This window comes from Zeus faber (genome assembly GCF_960531495.2).
Source record: "Zeus faber genome assembly, chromosome: 17".
Classification (NCBI taxonomy): domain Eukaryota; kingdom Metazoa; phylum Chordata; class Actinopteri; order Zeiformes; family Zeidae; genus Zeus; species Zeus faber.
The window spans coordinates 13,298,842-13,316,911 of NC_137204.1; the positions used below are offsets into that span (position 1 = coordinate 13,298,842).

General features: G+C 41.2%; 2 protein-coding genes across 2 annotated transcripts; both read left to right on the forward strand.

The window, feature by feature from the left end:
- Nucleotides 1-3,665: 3,665 nt before the first annotated feature.
- On the forward strand, nt 3,666-7,505 carry dolpp1 (dolichyldiphosphatase 1). The gene is made up of 8 exons (XM_080017987.1): nt 3,666-3,747; nt 4,467-4,567; nt 4,762-4,846; nt 4,983-5,082; nt 5,583-5,681; nt 6,372-6,500; nt 6,635-6,724; nt 6,987-7,505. Exons 1-8 carry the CDS (start codon nt 3,672-3,674, stop codon nt 7,021-7,023), a joined length of 717 nt encoding a protein of 238 aa, XP_079874113.1. The 5' UTR covers nt 3,666-3,671; the 3' UTR covers nt 7,024-7,505.
- Nucleotides 7,506-16,487: 8,982 nt separating this feature from the next.
- b3galt9 (beta-1,3-galactosyltransferase 9) lies at nt 16,488-17,823 on the forward strand (the record flags this gene model as incomplete). Its single annotated transcript, XM_080017604.1, has 2 exons — nt 16,488-16,493; nt 16,711-17,823. 2 exons carry the CDS (start codon nt 16,488-16,490, stop codon nt 17,821-17,823), a joined length of 1,119 nt encoding a protein of 372 aa, XP_079873730.1.
- Between the last annotated feature and the right edge of the window lie 247 nt (nt 17,824-18,070).

Here is an 18,070-nt window from a genome sequence, read left to right on the forward strand (position 1 = left end):
CCGCTTCGGCGTGATCAGCAGAAATATCGCTTAATGCAGCTTTAAACTGTGTCTGAGGTGTGCTGGTGCATGCCTGCAGTGAGGTGAAGACACGATCACAGAACAGTCATCTTTGTCGCGACTCCGTGTTCTCCTGTATTTGAAGGAATGGTGTGGAAAGATTGTAAACAATATTTTTAATAAATATTTTTTTTTATTTGTGTGTCGGAGAACAAGATAAGTTTCAAGCCAATAAAGACACAATCTGGCTAATTTCTGCAGGAAGGTCATGACACTGATTATATAATGTATTTTGTAATCTTGAACTTTGGACGGTGATGGGTGTGCTCCTCGTAACATTTTACTTAGTGACGTGTTCCAGGAACTTTTGCTTTGCCCAATGGCAAGTATTGTAGTAGTTTTTGTTTTATTTTATTTGGATATTTATATCACATCCATCCATCGCTTACTCCAAACATATCTACATCAGATTATTATAATGAATAAGTTATCTGTGGGCATGGCACACACTGAGCTAGCCTGTTAAACATGGCATTACACAACTAATTCTTCCGGTGAAATATTATCTGAAGCTTTGATTTTGTTTTTTTTAAGTTGAACTGTTTTGGGGTTTTTTTTCACAGCTTTTAAGTGTGCATTACAGGAAATGAAAAGTCCCTGCCTTAACATTCGCCACATAGAGGATGACCAGTTTCGAGCTGTATTTAAACGATATGAGATATTACTGCTTTCAGGAATACTATACACCGTTCGCACAAATAATCACTTTTCAGCAGATGTAGAGAAAACAAAAAAAGTGCACTGATATCTGACCAACCCAATAATAAGGATTATATTGGAGCACAGATGCAATGAAGGATCGATAAAGACGCAATTCAGTAGTGTAGAATGGGATGCAACACTGATCAATAGTAAATGAACTTCAAGTGTAAATGACACACTTATTTTATCAGATGAGAAGAATATAAGCTGATATATAAGATAGATATTCTATAGGTCAAGATGAAAAGAATATTGGATCGGTGAGGGGGAAGATGTTTCTATAGTCTGAAAGTATATTGTCCTTTACTGTTTTAGTACAGGCTGGCGGTTAATGCCCTATTGTTTATTAGGAAAAGTCAAGTATTTTCATCATTTGTTCTACAATACTGTGCTTTTGGAAAAAATCCAAAATAATGTCCCTGTTTCTTTATTAAAGGACACATCCTTAGCCATACGCGCTCTAGCCATTCTCAGAAATGTGAACACGATCATTTTCAGTCTACTGTAGAAAAACGTCTGTCGTTGCAAAGTGTAAGATGCATTTTCATATTCCTCCTGTGAATGGTACCTGTTCATGGCACGACAGAAGAGTCTTTGGTAATCCATATTCATTCTCAGCATGCACTTTAAAGATTTTTAACGGGTCATTCAGGGGAAAAAAAAGACTTGGTCATAGTTCTTCAAATCAGTTGGTGAATGTGATTTGACTTATTTTTTTAATTATCTCATAAGACATCAGATAATACCAATAAAGAGTAAATACTATTTAATAATACTAGAAAAATCCATGATGGAAAGAAGTTACATAAGTTGCATAAAAGCATTTTTGCGTTTTGAAGTTTTTCTTTAAATTGCATTCATTTCAAACTATTTTTCTTGTCCATCAAATCAGGATGCAAATGAAAACATATCTGTCTTGACCTTATCTTCGGTCTTTCAAATTACGAGAATTTCAGGTGGCCAAATTAAGAAAAAATAATTCCTATTTATGTCGTGTGTCTTTTTCTTCATGAAATTCTGATGCCAGTACAAGTTGTAAATTGATTTTGATTACACATGTGCATTTTTACTACTTCAATTAATGATGGGTCATTATGTCTACAATTTAATTGAGAAATCTTTTATAATCTTGAGTTGAAAATCTGTCGGTCATTGTATTTTTCATTGAATGAACATTATTGAATTCTGTTCCCCAAATTCGTCCGTGTGTAACGTGGATCCCATCAGTTATTCCCATGCACGTGATTCCGGATGACTCAAGCTAATCCAACTAAAATAAAGACTCTCCATGGGTACGCCAAAGATATATACACTTCAATCTGTATAGTTTAGAAAGCCCACAAATTGCAGATGTTAACACCCGTTTTGGCTGAACCAACTCTGAAGGATTTTGTCTGTCTGCCAATATGATATTTACTGCGACGTGGAGATCTGCTGGTTACTTAGCTTCCTGTCTTAGTTTTTGAGTCTATTAAAAGGTGAAGCTTCGTAATCTATGTTCTTATTTGGTCTCATTGAAATGCATATACTCTACCTCAAGTTAGAAATACTGTACGGTGTAATATTCAACATTTCAGTATAAGCAACTCATTGCAATATACCCCACAAGTTGCCAATAAGGTAGTAATGTATAGTATATTATTTGCGGTCCTTATTAAGTATGTAATCTGATTTATATAAGTAAAAATTTGTGCTGTTGCTTGAGTATATGTAATTTGATTACTAGGTATTTTGCGTATAACATGTATTTATATCAACATTCAACCCTTTAAATACAGTCATGATCAAAACCATCTGCCATCAAACAGTTTAAACCACAGTGATTCTTTTACATTTCTCTCTCTTTTTTTGTTGTTGACTTACTAACAGTACACTCCCTATGTATTAAACCGAGTCCACAAATGTGTTTACATGTGTAGTTACCGCCACCCCCTGTAGGGGGCGCCCATTTACTGTCTCTTCGTGCAACGGAAACGTAGTTTGACGTAGTAACGGAGATGTGTCGTTGGATATTCAAGGTCCGTCGTTATTTGCGTCACCTTAACGGCGGTCTCGCAGCAATTTCGGCATGCAGTCACACACGGTGTTGACGTCAAAGGACAACAGCCACCTCACCATTAAAGATCAATGTCATTCGTAATTTTTTTGCAATATGTTCCATGATTAAACAATTATTGATGCTCTTACATATATTGCGTAGATCTAAGTTTTGCCAAGAAAATGTATATTTCTAATATATCAAAAAGAAACAAACAAATAAATAGATAACAATAATAATAATAATAATAATAATAATAATAATAATAATAATAATATAGCCGCAGGCAGCATTACACGGGGTCCATTATCGATAGCAGTTACAAATTTTCCAGTTTACATCGAACGCAGCATCAGTTCCTGCCGTCGCTCCTCTTGACGTCAGCATTACGTCTAAAACGATTTCTGACGATAGTAATACGTGATTATTTTGTTATGTGCTGTATTATAAAATATATATAAAATATATATTACATTATATGTTTCGGTATAGTTCACTATCGTTTTGTTGTTATTATTATGCCACCGGTTTCGGGGGGGGGGAAAAAGAACGCATCCACCACTCACATAAAACTGAACATGGCCGTCACAGCACTGCAGTTGGATTAAATGACTCGACACGACAACTTCCACCTGTGGATCCAAAGGTTCTAGAGATGTTAGCGACGCCATCGACGTTACAGACGTATTTTTATTTCAATAACTTTTGTGCGGCTCTGTTCGTGGATTATTGGCCGTTTCCTCCAGCGTGGGTTCCCTACCTGGACTCCGATTGGTTAATCGCGGCGGGTTTGAAAACAGACGCCCGTGCCTGATTCGTCCGCGCGGGTCTTGGGCGTGCCGCTGTGATTGCCCGGCTGTGTCCGGGTAAGATGGCGTTGGAAGAGCAGTGCTCGGCACCACCTCAATGGCGGTCAATATCTCTAACACACGTAGAGTTCCCCGAAGGTATGTACCGCGCTCTAGTTTTTAATTTATTTTTTTAGTTTTATCCGCCCCCCCCCCCCCCCCCCCCCCACACACTTCTTTAACGACGCGCTTTCTGTTCATGGCGGTGACGGATTTGCTTTCGATATATTGCTGAATGGACACAGTCGTTTGGTGCCTTGCCAAATAATGAGATGCTAGAAAACACTGTCCACAGTCGAGCGAATAAGCGGGCTGCAAAATAGTGAGACGTTGCCGCATGCGCACTTGATTAAAACATCCACAATGATCGCTATCAAGCTAGCTAGGTCCATTTAGATATGGACGTTTGACTCTCAAATTGTTTATTTAGAGGTTTGGGATAGCGCACAGGCTTGGCAACCGAGTCAGCCCGTGCATTGGCATATCTTTCTCTTTGTATCGAAACTAGCTGTTGTGGTTAAAGCGCCTTCCTGCTAACTGGAGTCAGTCTCGTCCCTGACATTGATTTGTGTACATGGATGGCTTCGTGTGCATCCTTAAACATAACATAACAAACATAAAATGACGTGGCCTTTTCGCTGACACAGTGGCTTGGCTTCTTGTACCGCCCGGCCATCAAAATACAAACTTTTAGATGTGATTTGTAACTCCCTGCACTCACACACAGGCTACAGCTGCTGGTGCCTCCTGGAAAATGCCTCTGGGTCATGTTTTGACTTGCCATAACAACGTGCACTAGCAGACTCATTGTGTTGCAGGTGATCTGAGCGGACAGGTGCTGGCCTACATCAGCCTCCTCCCCATAGCCGTCCTGGTCGGCTTCGTCACGCTCATCGTGTTCAAACGGGAGCTGCACACGGTGAGCTGGGAACCCGCACCGCCGCTCTGGAATTTCGTGGGAGGCCCTCTGTGAAATTTAGTAACGCTCCGGTTTGGTCTATAAATGATCGTCCGTTCTATAATCGGGCCTGTTCTCTGGGGTGCGGGGAGTGAGACAAAGCGGGTCATCTTTGTGAGCGTTCGTCAAAATGAATCCTCTTCTCTTTTCCCTAGATTTCCTTCTTTGGTGGGCTCATTCTAAATGAAGTGGTGAACTGGCTGCTGAAGCATGTTCTTAGGGAACCACGCCCATGTGCAGGTGACCAAAGCATCTTGTTGCGTTGTTACTAATATCTGTTATTATGTTAGTTGAATACATAATCGTATTAAATGAAACTACTTCATTTAGTTTAATTCTTGCACACCTAATATAAATGATAACTGTATTTTCACAGGGGCACATACAACACTGAACACAGAATATGGGATGCCCTCCAGTCATTCTCAGCTAATCTGGTTCTTTGTTGTGTATTTCTTTCTTTTCCTTTATTTAAGGTAGGTTTTATTTTTCAGTTGAGCCTAGTTCTTTTGAGTATTTATAGCTTCAGAACTGACCTATGAAGCCAACATTTGTGATATGTTTCACATCTAAAATGTGTCTTATTATTCGTGTTCTATTGGTAGTCAATGGTCTAGTGGTAGCTTGCTTTATACTTTTGACAAAACCTGAATGTAAAACGTACATACTTTGTCCATAATGAGATATTAAACCATCATAGACATAAGTCATGATTCATCTAGGTGCTGGTTCCATCAATGTTGAGAAAATCAACATTTTCTTAAATTGGTGTAATCTGTTATTAAAAAGAATCGTTTTAATGATAATGTAAACTAATGTATGGCGGTGGATAACCTTGTGGGGGAAACATTTACCTTTTCAGCATATTTACAAGCTTAATAATGAACATCTTGTTAGTATTGAACATATTAAGTTTATATCTAAAATGAGTGTAGCCAATGTGACTGACTAAATTAAATTTCCCTTCTGCATCTAGAATGCATCAAACGAACAATGCCCGATTTGTGGACTTGCTGTGGAGACACATATTGTCCATTGTGTTGTTGGGCTTGGCCATATCCGTGTCATACAGCAGGTAAGCCAACATGGGAAAAAATACATATTTACTGACTGTTTGAAATACAATCATTGTAATTACCCAAGAAACAATGACACCAACAGCCTCAACAGATCAGTGTGTGTTTGCATCAGTAACTCTGAAACTGAGACCACGGCTGTGGAGCTCACCACAGCTGTGGTCTTTAATTTGTTGTTTTGTTGTGTGAAGTTGTAACTCCCTATCGGTGCAAGGATTTAACATCAGATAATGCATATTGTTTTACGCTGGGGCCAGTGTATTAACAATAAGCTTTTTTAATTCTGTTACAGGATACGGACTAGATCCATTGCTTTTGCTAAACAGTATATATTCGGATCGTTACGTCAGGTTTATTAGAACATGATTTGACAATAGTTAATGTCTTCATTCATTGAACATGCATGTACAGGTAGAAAAAGTAGAGGGTGCAGATGGTTTTCTTTCATACTTGATATATTTAAAATGGCTCTTTGCATCAGAGTTTTAAAATGGGGTATTCTCTGACACAATGGACTACTTCAGCCTGCTATCCGCCCGATACCTGAAACGGGCCATCCATATCCGTCCACTTTGTTGAAGGAAGTGCAGAAACCTTGTTAATGAATTCAAATGTAAGACAAGTGGCATACAGGCGAATACATAGTGTTGGTTAATTTGTGGGCAACCTGTCATGTGTTCTTTCCTCAGAGTCTACCTGTTGTATCACACCTGGAGCCAGGTTTTCTACGGTGGGGTCGTTGGTAGTGCAATTGGCATAGTCTGGTTCTTTTTCACACAAGAGGTGCTGACACCGTTATTTCCTAAAATAGCAGCATGGTAAGAAGTGACTAATGAAAATTGTGTCATTTACTATTATTTTTTTGTAAATTAGTTTGTAAATATTGATCATTTTTACAGACTTGACTGTAAAATTGTAACCCACCCTTTCATTCTTTTACACTTTTGTTTAGGCCGATATCGGAGTATTTCCTCGTGCGAGACACAAGCCTGATTCCTAACATTTTGTGGTTTGAGTACACAGTGACCCGATCAGAGGCAAGGTAAGGTATTTGTGGGCGGAATTCGGTGCTGTTGAGGCATGCTTCTATGTCACAATATGCCACAAAGTACCTATAATTTTGCATATATATATATATATATATATATATATATATATGTGTGTGTGTGTGTGTGTGTGTGTGTGTGTGTGTGTGTGTGTGTGTGTGTGTGTGTGTGTGTGTGTGTGTGTGTGTGTGTGTGTGTGTGTGTGTGTGTGTGTGTGTGTGTGTGTTTCATGATTTCTTTTTTGTTTTTATTTTCTAGGAACAGACAGCGAAAACTTGGAACAAAACTTCAGTGATCTCCCCAGGTCTTTTGTGAAACTTGAGTTTAAGACCGCACACATTCACATATGCACACGAAACAAATGCTAACTTGAGAAACACTGGAGAACCATCTTTGGGACTGACGTGGTTGCAAGAAACACGGGGCCAGAGCGTTTCTGGGTGTGGAAGAGCTGGACATGCCCCCTGGCTTACAGCCTGAGCAAGCCCTCCCACATGCCTCTCCTCCTTGTACAGCTTGCCCAAATGCTCTCTCATGCATGCAAGACTGGTCAAGAGGCATTCTATTTAATGATAGATTAATATATATTTTGACTGTAAACGCACGCTGACAGTAACCGTATGCTGTAAGAGACTCAAAGAGCCAAAACGGGAGGCGTTGGTCAAGTTTCAAACAAATTGATTGGTGTCATTACAGCATGTAATTAGTGATTCATTTAAACAAAAAACAAAAACGTAATCATGGATAGCTGTTTGTTTGTTTGTTTTTTTTGTTTTTTTTTCTTCCCCGCTTTTTTTTTTGTTTTGTTTTTTTGTTTTTTTAATCGAGGGGGGGGGGGGGCGGGGGTTGTTGGTCGATGTTAGTCTGATTAGAAAGTGGGTTTGGTTATTGCTAGGATGGGGTTGAGTGATATTAACCATTTTTCATTGTTATATATTAGAAAAAAAAATAAAAAATCCAAATTCGCTAAAATGTAATATAAAAGATAATTTGCACTTTGTAAAATTTCAAAGTAAACTAACACTAGTTAAGTGTCAAGAGCTCCGTTTTCCCTTAATCAAACTTCTGTCTGTGTCTATGATTGTCAGTCCTATTATATTAGATTCCAAAGCTGATTTGTATACAGTGTGAATTTATTGTACCTTCATTACTGTTGTGTATTAAGGTCCTTTTTGTTCTATTCCTCTATGTTTAGGGTTTATGAGATCATGAATTTCAACTCCGTCTCAGTTGACATTTTCTTTGTTGTACACACCGTGGACTGAGATGCTGTTCTCTTAATGCCTCACATACCGTAGCAGCCCGGGAAGAGATTTCTGGGTATCAGGTTTTTTTTTTTGTTGTTTTTTTAAAATTCTTTTATGTACCTTGTTTTCTGCAGCTGCAGAGAATTGTTTTTATTTTACATGCGTTTCCAAAATAACATTCCATATCATTTAGTGACAAAACATTCGACTGCCGGGGGCAAATCCTTCCCCCAGGTCTGTCGTAGCATGTTATGGTTTGTTCCTCGCAACAGTGGCAGCTAGCGTTAAAGGTTGTCAAGTGGGGATCTAAAGCTGATTCAGAATACGATTAGCTCTACAAAGGGAAGTAGTTCTCTTAGATTTTTTTTTTTTTCATATGTAACCCATATCAGGCTAAATAAAGAAATGTGTTTATGTATAAATTAAGTTGTTCATCTCTTAGTTGAAACTGTCCAACTGTGGTAATAATGGACAAAATCATCAAGTAACAATTCTGACTTCGAAGGTGCATAGACAGAGGAATGCTGTTTAGCCTTGAGGATATTGTCAAATGACTACACTTTCAAAGATGTAATCAATGAAAAGTTTTCCTAACCTTCAGCATCGTGCACATGTATGCCTATTTGCTATAGTTTGCCTTCATTGATGCTTGCCTTGGCCGTGACCAAATTCTATTCTAGTTCTCCATTGTTAAAAACAATGGAGATCAGTGGGGCGCGTTCCTTAAACTTATAAGAAAGACGTATGATATCAGATGTCTGTTTAGTTGACCCAAGATTAAAATAGTTTGAATCAAATTTAGAATTAAGATAAGTGCTCTTAAGATAAGTCTAGTCATTTTCCATCTTTAAAAGTAAGTTAAATTAATTTCTATGTGAGTGATTCATTATAGGTACAGTTCTGGATACATTGTAGATACAGTATTTTATATCAACTATATCAGTAATTTATGTGCAATTATGGATTGTATATAATTGAAAATTATTTATGGTTGTGTATTGTTTGTTAAGAATTATACAAAGCGGAATCAACCTTAGAACATAAATCAACACAACATAAATATTTAGTTTCGCTCGACGACAAAAAACAGCGCCACACGCTTCCACTCTCTTATGGGCCGGTCTATTTTAGCAGCCAATCCCTCCTGCTCCACCCTGCTTTGCCGCTTGCTTGCTGCGTTGCTCTGCTCCCTCCACCTCCCCTGCATCCACCTGTTGGGCTCTACCCTTCTATCCATGGGGGGGAGGGGGCGGGGATTCAAGCTCATCACTCCGATGTTTCTAGCTCACTGACTATGCCTATGTTTGCTGTACACATCTTCAAGAGTGAGCAGTAGAGCCCAGATGCCAACCTCAAACAATGCAAAATAAAGATCATTTAAAAGTATGAGCTGTCTGTCGGAGCATATCTTACCTTGCTATTGCCCTCCAAGTACATACAAGTTATTTTATCCAGCACTTTACAAAGATGGGTAGATAAGCAAGACAGATTTGTCAGTGAATCACACCCATCTCTGATAAAGATTGAAAACCCGCTACGACATTGAATTTGATGCACAATGGTCCTCATAGATTTGTTGTTTCTTAGAGAAGAGAGCAAAGAGGGAATGTCCACACAAGGTTGACATGCTGATTCTAGGCTTAGGTCAAGGGGAGGACCATGGGAGCCTTTGTCCTGGCATGGCCTCGGCTCTGCCTGTCTCAGTGAAAGGTGTCAGGCTGCGTGGCGGTCCTTGCAGCTCCAGTTTTTCCCAGAGAGGGTTTTTGGGTCTCCTGTGGAGGCAACTCTAGACCAGTCCTGCATGAGTAGGCAACAGGGAGAGCTCTTACCCCACAGTGTGGAGAACTGTGTTGCCTATGGCACTACCTTCTTTGGTGCTGTCCATCTTAATAGGTGAAGAGCCATTTGTGTCCCAGCACTTGAAAAAGCTAGCGGATGATCACGCTGTGCACTTTCAAGAAGCCCCCACTCATTCTGCAGCCAGTGAACGTTGGCCAGACTAGTGTATTCATAGCCCAACATTTGATCTGAGTGATATTGTATTTGAACCAGCATCAGTGACATAATCAATGATGCAATGCTGGTACATTTGGCAAAAATGTAAACCTTAAAATTTATAAATCCCTTTTTATCTAAGACTGTCTGTTAATGATAATATAATAAGTATGGTTGGACGGTTTCTCTGTCTCTACTATGCCTCCAAAGTGAGGCCCCAGGGGGAAATGGCTGTGCGGAACTGGGAGAGGTCCACAGATGTACCATGTATTTCCTGAAAAATATTACTATGCAACAAGGCAAGGCGAGGCAAGTTTATTTGTACAGCACATTTCAACAAGACAATTCAAAGTGCTTTACATAAAACATAGAAAGCGTTAAAAGTGCCAAGAAATACGTCATTAAACCACATAGAATGCATAACGTCAAAAAATAGGATACATAGAATACGTAGTGCAAAAGAAACACATTGTAAAAGGAAGAACATATTATAAAGTTAAGAAATTGAATTCATCAAATCAAGTAAGTGACAGTGCAATGCAAGAAATTAATATTTGGTTTAGTAAAAGGCAAATAGAAAGCCTTCAGCCTTGATTTAAAAGAGGTGAGAGTTGCAGCAGACCTGCAGTTTTCTGGAAGTTTGTTGCAGATATGTGGTGCAAAAAGAATGAACGCTGTATCCATGTTTAGTTTTGACTCTGGGGACAGAAAGCGTGTCCCAGACGACCTGAGAGGTGTGGATGGTTCATGAAGTGGCAGAAGATGAGAAATGTACGTTGGCCCTAAACCATTCAGTGCTTTATAAACCAACAGTAGTATTTTGAAATCAATTATTTGACGGACAGGAAGCCAGTGTAAAGATCTGAGAACTGAAGTGATATGATCTTAGTCTTGGTCTTAGTAAAGACTCGAGCAGCAGCGTCCTGAATCAACTGCGGCTGTCTGATCCATCTTTTAGGAAGACCTGTAAAGACACCGTTGCAGTTGTCTAGTCTACTAAAGATAAATGCATGGACACATTTTTCCAAATTCCGCTGAGACATAAGTCCTTTAATCCTTGATGTGTTCTCAAGGTGATAGTAGGCTGACTTTGTAATTGTTTTAATGTGTTTGTTGAAATTCAGGTCCGAGACTATGACTACACCAAGATTTCTGGCTCGGTTTGTGCTTTTTAACATTACCGATTGAAGCTGAGTGCTGACTTTTATTTGCTCTTGTTCTGATTTGTTCAATGCACTTGCTCAGTGATTACATTGGACCATAGTTCCCTGGTGATATGGTTATATTAATTTGTGTCGTCTGCGTAATTATGGTAACATAATTTGTCGTTTTCCATAATCCGAGCCAGTGGGAGCATGTAGATGTTAAACAGAAGGAGCCCCAGAATGGAGCCTTGGGGAACTCTGCATGTCATTTTTGTCCGCTCAGATGTGTTATTACCTATAGACACAAAGTAGTCCCTGCGCTTTAAGTAGGATTTATACCAGTTTTGTACTGTGCCAGAAAGTCCCGCCCAGTTTTCCAGTCGGTCTAATAATACGTTGCGGTCAACCGTGTCAAATGCAACACTGAGATCCAGTAATACTAAGACTGAAATTCTGCCACCATCTCTGTTTAGACGGATGTCACTGAAGACCTTAACAAGAGCCGTCTCAGTGCTGTGGTGTGGTCGAAATCCTGACGGGAAGACATCAAAACAGTTGTGTAGTGCCAAGATATTGTTCAGCTTTTTCGATGATTTTACTTAAAAAGGGGAGGAGATGTGTTGACAATTGGTAGAAATCTGAGGCCATGCAATTTTGAAACATTTCTGAAAAAGCCTGTTGGCAGAATATCAAGGCAGCAGGAGGAGGATTTCGGATGTTGTATTGATGTATTGATGTTTGAATTGATTTTTAGTGGACACAGGGACAACACGTATCCTGTACCTGATGTGGCAGTTCTGACTGCACGTCTAATCTTCTTAATTTAGATGTGAAGAAGGAAGCAAATTCATTGCAGGCCCTGGTGGATAGAAGTTTAGAGGCTGCTGACACAGGAGGGTTTGTTAGCCTGTCGACAGTAGTGAACAAGGCACGTGCATTATTATTGTTTTTGGCGATGTCAGAGAAGAAGGAGCGCCTTGCCTTTCTCAATTTCTAATTATAAATGCACAAGTCTCTCTTTATGTCATAATGAACGTGAAGATTCGTTTGTCGCCACCTACGTTCAGCTTTTCGATACTATCAACAGGCACCACAGATAGCACAGTGTGCGATATAGTATTATAGTATGGTATTGTGGCAGGATTTACACTGCACAAATTCAGGTTGAATAGAGGAGAGAGGAGCAAACTGTAGTAAAAAGTTTGCATGAGACATAAGCCGCCGCAGCCGGTCGTTTGCCTCATTTCAACGGATAAATAATGTATGCACTGAAGACAGGATACCAGGTTCTCGCTCAGTGTCTTTTTAGGAACAGAGGAAGTGTCTTCATGCATGCACAGCTCTTTTTTTTATCCCCATGAAATCACTCTAAAGCAGAATCAGAGCAAACATCACACAAATGGCCCCATCGTAATGAAAGAACAGTACAGAGAGAAGTGAAAAGGATCAATGAAAAGGCCATCCAAAGAGAAAGAAGTACCGAGGGTGAGAATGGAAGAAAACTAGGAGTTGGAAAACATCGGGGCACATGGAAAAAATAATCATTCATTTTAACAGAGACACTTGAATCAGAGTACAAATAATTAAGAAAACCTCCAGGATGCTGCTGTTAGAACAGGGGGGAGGAGGAAGACACTCCACCCTCCACCAGAGGGCAGTGTTTCCCAATCCACTCCTCCAGTGCCCACTGCCCTCTAACTTTTACTCCATCTCTAGTTCAAGTTCAAGTTCAAGAGATTATTTGTCACATACATATACATACCGTCATACATATATGCAGTGAAATGTCATGACACCCGGGTAATTATGCACAATAAGCTCTATAAGCTCTAAAAAGACTAAAAATGAAAAATACCAAAATGTGCGTAATCGACACAAGGTGCTCGCGCAGGCAGCCGCAAGGGGAGGCGCCACAATCGCGATTCTGGGTTCTATGATTATATAATAGAATTGATTGACTGTGTTGTATTAAATATACATTTAAATCCTCCGAAATGAAACTTACCGGAACTTACGCACCTCCAGCACTTACCTCGCAGAGTACAAGTCCTGGCTATTATATCTGCTGTTACAATACAAGAACCCCGTGCTAATTCTCATGAATGCATCTTCGCACAGGCTCACCTCTTTGGAACCAAAGGCTGCACCGCGTTCAGTCCTACTCCACCCAACACAATTAATGTATGTGAAACTGATTGAGTGAGTAATTGTATGTTCACCTTAAACCTACTTTACTGATTGATAGAATAATTGATAGTGTACAATAAAGGCAATGCACAAACTAAGATGTTTAGAAGTCAGTGGCATTTAACTTGAAGAAACAATTGAGTACAACAACAACAAAACAACAGCAACAACAAAAACAACAAGAATAAGAACATAAAACAGCAATGACAACAATAACAACAAAACAACAACAAGCAACAGCAACAAAAACAACAACAAAACAAGAACAAAAACAGCAGCAACAACAATAACAACAAAAACAGGTCGATTTTGAAACAAACACGGTTCACAACAAAAACAACAACAACAACAACAACAACAACAAACCCTTTAGCAGGTATTAGATCACACTCTAAATAGAAAGAGACGTGAAAGTAATGGGGAGCCTTGTGTTTTCTTCCGCCAGTAGCCGTCGTCCAGATGAGCGACTCGTCCAAACAGGAGCAGAGAAAATGTATTTGACTGAAGGCAGAGCAATGAGACTGGATGCTGCCATCTGTGGCCCATGACGAGAAACAAACGACACCGTGATCCTCACCGTGCGGCCTCGAGTTTGGGAGAGAAGCAAAAGGCCCCTGAGAGGTTTTAAACATCGGGGTGACTATAAACTTTAGTAACATGGAAACTCACTAAAAAACTTTAAATGTCATTATTGTCATACACTAGTATAAATCATGGGGGGGAAATTATGTCCTGAGAATCTGAAAGGAGCAAAAACATAATGTAAAAAATACAAGCTTCAAACCTTTTTCTTGAATTACATATTTTGCATTACATCTTGATAACATCTAGATAAGCCACATAACCTTTTTCAGAAAATAAATTTTATATATATATATATATATATATATAAATATATATTCTGTGTGTGTGCTGTTTATTATGTGTGCGTGTGTGTTATGTTTACTAAAAAGAAAAGAAAAATAACTGTTTGTTTGAAGCAAAAGCATAAGCATGGTGCAGGGTATAGTGTTAGGTATTAATGCAGGTCCAAAATGTGTAATCTTTAATGAAAATTAGACGCTCAATAATAATGTCAGTCAATAGCATGTTATGAGTGGTCTCGCGTAATTAAACTGAAACCTTGAGCCCCAACGTTTTATCTTTCAAACATAAATGATGTGTGTCCAAACTTGTTTTATGAGGTGAAATTTGTTTCACGTCAATTATTTCTGTGGAGGGTCCACGCCTTACAATGAAACATTTCAATTTCATAAAGAAAAATGATTAAGCATAAGAGAATAACACAAAAAAATAATAATAATAATAACATTAGTGGGGCGACCTCAACGTTCACAGCATTCACAGCTGAAAGTGCCAAGCGAGTGACACGGCCCTATCTTTATGCATTCACAAAGTATGAAAACAAAAGTAATCTTTTGGGGGAAGAAAAATAAAATCTTCAATACATTGTTTTATGCGGATGTATTCAGAAAGGGAAGGGGACAAATTCACTTATCTGCACTTTTTTCCCCAATATAAAACGTGTGTTCTATCTGAATGCGCGTTTTCGGATCCCCCCCTTTTAAGAAAACATTCCAAAACTGAACGTGAAATTGGCTTTAATAATACACGCGCATCTGGCCCCGTCAGCAGCCTGCCCATCTGATCCCGATTCACGGTGTTAGATTTCGTTTCAGCCTGGCTCGTTTTCCGCTGGGTCTGGAGGGTTGTTCTGTTTCCTGTCCACCTGCGAGCAGCAATCATCTCAGCAATTTGACTGGGATGCCACTGCTTTGCACCTGGATCACTGACCCGGAGTAGTCCGGTTAGAGTAGGAGGGTCCTCGGCGGCGTGCTGCACTGTTTGCTAGTGTCTCGTCCCCTAGATAACTGGGGTCGTACAGCTTTAGGAAAAGTTTGTCTAAAACACCCGCCCACCCCCAATCTCTCTCGATGGGTGAACTCTAAAAATGTGGGGAGTACCTGGAAGAAACCAGACGAGGGGGGAGTCGCTTCCAGAAACTGAGGCAACCTTTTGAATAAAATAACTTAACTTTGTCATCCTCTTAAAGGATCTACTTATAGGGCAATTCCATTGAGTCCATCATTGTTGAAGTCTTTATAGATAAATACATATCTACAGCTGATTTGTGGATCAGTTATACCACTCTTAAAGAGTACTGCATAATTGCAGAGTGTAAATTAAAGGAAAATAAATGTGAAACTGAAAAATGTGCTGACATCAAAACGGTGAAACGAGCACTGATATTTTGATTTGATTTTGGCTAGGGGGACTCAAACGCACGACACAGAGACCGCTGGCGGACGGGGTTTAACAACGGAGTTTTATTGAGGTCGGGCTGGATCGGGTGGACGGGTCCGGGAAGGCGGGACTACCGGACGGGACAGGGACGGCGTGGAATCCAGGGTTCCGGACGGGCGCACAGGAAGCATTGCAAGCACAAATTCTCAGAACTAAGGAGGAGCCACGAGCTGTACTAACTGAGTTATAAAAGCTGACGATCTGGCGATGAGTGGATGGAAGGCCGGGGAATAAAAACTGCAGACTTGAGACCTGAAGTTCATCATTATGAACCTCAGGTGTGTAGGGTTAGCGCCTGGCGACCTGTCCATGATAAATGACAAAGAGACAAACGGGTCGCAGTTGGGGCTAAGGAGGCTGTTGCCGCATCCACGCTGCAGATGGAAATGCCATGGACGCCTTTTGGCTTTGGCTCGATCAATAAAAATGTCCAAACCTCAAGGAGCCGCCAACAGGCATGCTGTCAGCTGCAGCATTCGTTGGAGGACTGTGACCGTTTTTTAAATCAACAAATTTGACCAAACACCATAGGATTTTTCAAGAAAGTGGAACGTACAAATGTCTGAAAATTCCATAACAGACAGTACAGTCGACATCATCATGAAAAGTCTCAGCAATTTAGGGAGACAGGTTTAATTGCGGTCCTAACGGTTGTTGTTTTGAATGTCTCGTTTTTTACCCCGGCCTCGTCTTTTGAGTTGGCGTCATTAATTATGTAGGTTTGATGGACAACGCTCCCCTAATGGACCTCGTGCTTGCGTGCAGTGTTACCTGTTCCTCGAGTTACTTGGCACTGGAAACACAGTTAGTTGTTGTTGCTGCAGAGCTGTGAAAGCTCCGTTGATATTTACAAGACGATTTTTTTCCAAAAGGCAGGTATTATGCAGGTAAATTGTTCAACTTGGTCTAAACTTTGAAGATTATAATTAGATTTAATAGATTTGGGCTATTTGTGATCACATGGAAATATCAGCTTATACCTATTTGCTGTCTTCTCATTTAGGTCAGGTGCACTATGCATTGCAGCTAAGTATATGGAAGTGTTTCTTTTTCACACTGATTTCTCCCTCTTCGTGTTTGTTTCTCTGTCGCTGTCTCTCTCAGTTCTCTCTGTGCAGGCTGCGCACCCATCAGTGGTGTTTTCTGCTCTTCAACGTCTTACTCTTCCACGCCTTGCTGTTCGGGGCCGACTTTGTTGAGGAGTACCTCCTGCAACCGACCCCAGGGGTCTACACGGACGGGACGGTGCTGGGCGTCAGGGAGAAGGCCAGGAAACTGGACTTGAACAGCGCCAGGGAGAACGTGTCTCAGGCCTATCCCATCGCAAACCCAGACGCCTGCCTCCACGCCGACCTCTTCCTCCTCGCCGCGATCTTCAGCTCCCCGGGCAACATCACCCAGAGGGACGCCGTGAGGAGCTCGTGGGCCAACCGCACGCACGTCCAGGGCTTCCCCGTACGCGCGCTATTCTTCCTGGGATCGACCCAGACCTCGGCAGCGCAGGAGGCCCTCGCGAGGGAGTACGGTCGCCACGGCGACCTGGTGCAGGCTCATGCCGCGGCCGACTCGTCCCTCCGCGGCCCGATGGAGAGGACCGTACTGGCCCTGCGCTGGGTCATCGCCTTCTGCCCCGTCGCCCGGTTCGTCCTGCTGACCGAGGACTCTGTGTTCGCCAACCTGCCCGCCTTGGGGGGCTACCTGCTGGGCCTCCACAGGCATCCCGAGGACCTCTACCTGGGGCGGGTGATTCAGAGAGACTCCCCCAACCGTGACCCCACCAGCCCTGGCTACCTTCCCCAAGCTCTGTACCCGGACAAATACCTCCCAGACTACTGCGCCGGGGCGGCCTATGTCCTGTCGCAGGACGTGGTCCGGAAGGTGTACGTGGCGTCCGAAATAGTTCGGGCCCCCATGCCGGCTGACGTTTTCGTGGGCCTCTGTGCTCAGAAGGCCGGTGTCGTGCCAACGCACAGTGGGAGGTTTTCCGGGGAGAAGCACATCCGCTACAACGCCTGCTGCTATCGCTATCTGTTTAGCTCGGCGGAAATGGAGAGCGAGGAGCTACGTGCTGTGTGGGCCGACCTGGGACCCACAGACAGAGGATGTTCACTCATAGAGACTTATTATGGGCTGGTTGCCTGCAAGGCCCTCACCTACCTCGACAAACTGTCCTTCTTCAATTCCCAGAGTCAGTCTCACACTGTCAAAAGTGGTTAATAGCTATGGTGTGTGTGTGTGTGTGTGTGTGTGTGTGTCTGTGTGTGTCTGTGTGTGTGTGTGTGTGTGTGTGTGTGTGTGTGTATGCCTGGGTTTGTCTGGTCCTGTGAAAAGAAGCACTACAGGTGGTATGATCATTATGTAAAAAATGTATCCCATACTATTTAAACAAGCTACACAACAAAAGAAAATATCAAAATAAAAAAAACAATAGTAAAAAACTCATAAGTACTATTCTTATTTAAAT

Bases quoted from the DNA above. Each gene is read 5' to 3' on its own strand.
- dolpp1 (XM_080017987.1), top strand. From the start codon at position 3,672: ATGGCGTTGGAAGAGCAGTGCTCGGCACCACCTCAATGGCGGTCAATA. The intron at 4,568-4,761 runs GTGAGCTGGGAA...TCTTTTCCCTAG, and splicing joins TCAAACGGGAGCTGCACACG to ATTTCCTTCTTTGGTGGGCT. The intron at 6,725-6,986 runs GTAAGGTATTTG...TTTATTTTCTAG, and splicing joins GTGACCCGATCAGAGGCAAG to GAACAGACAGCGAAAACTTG.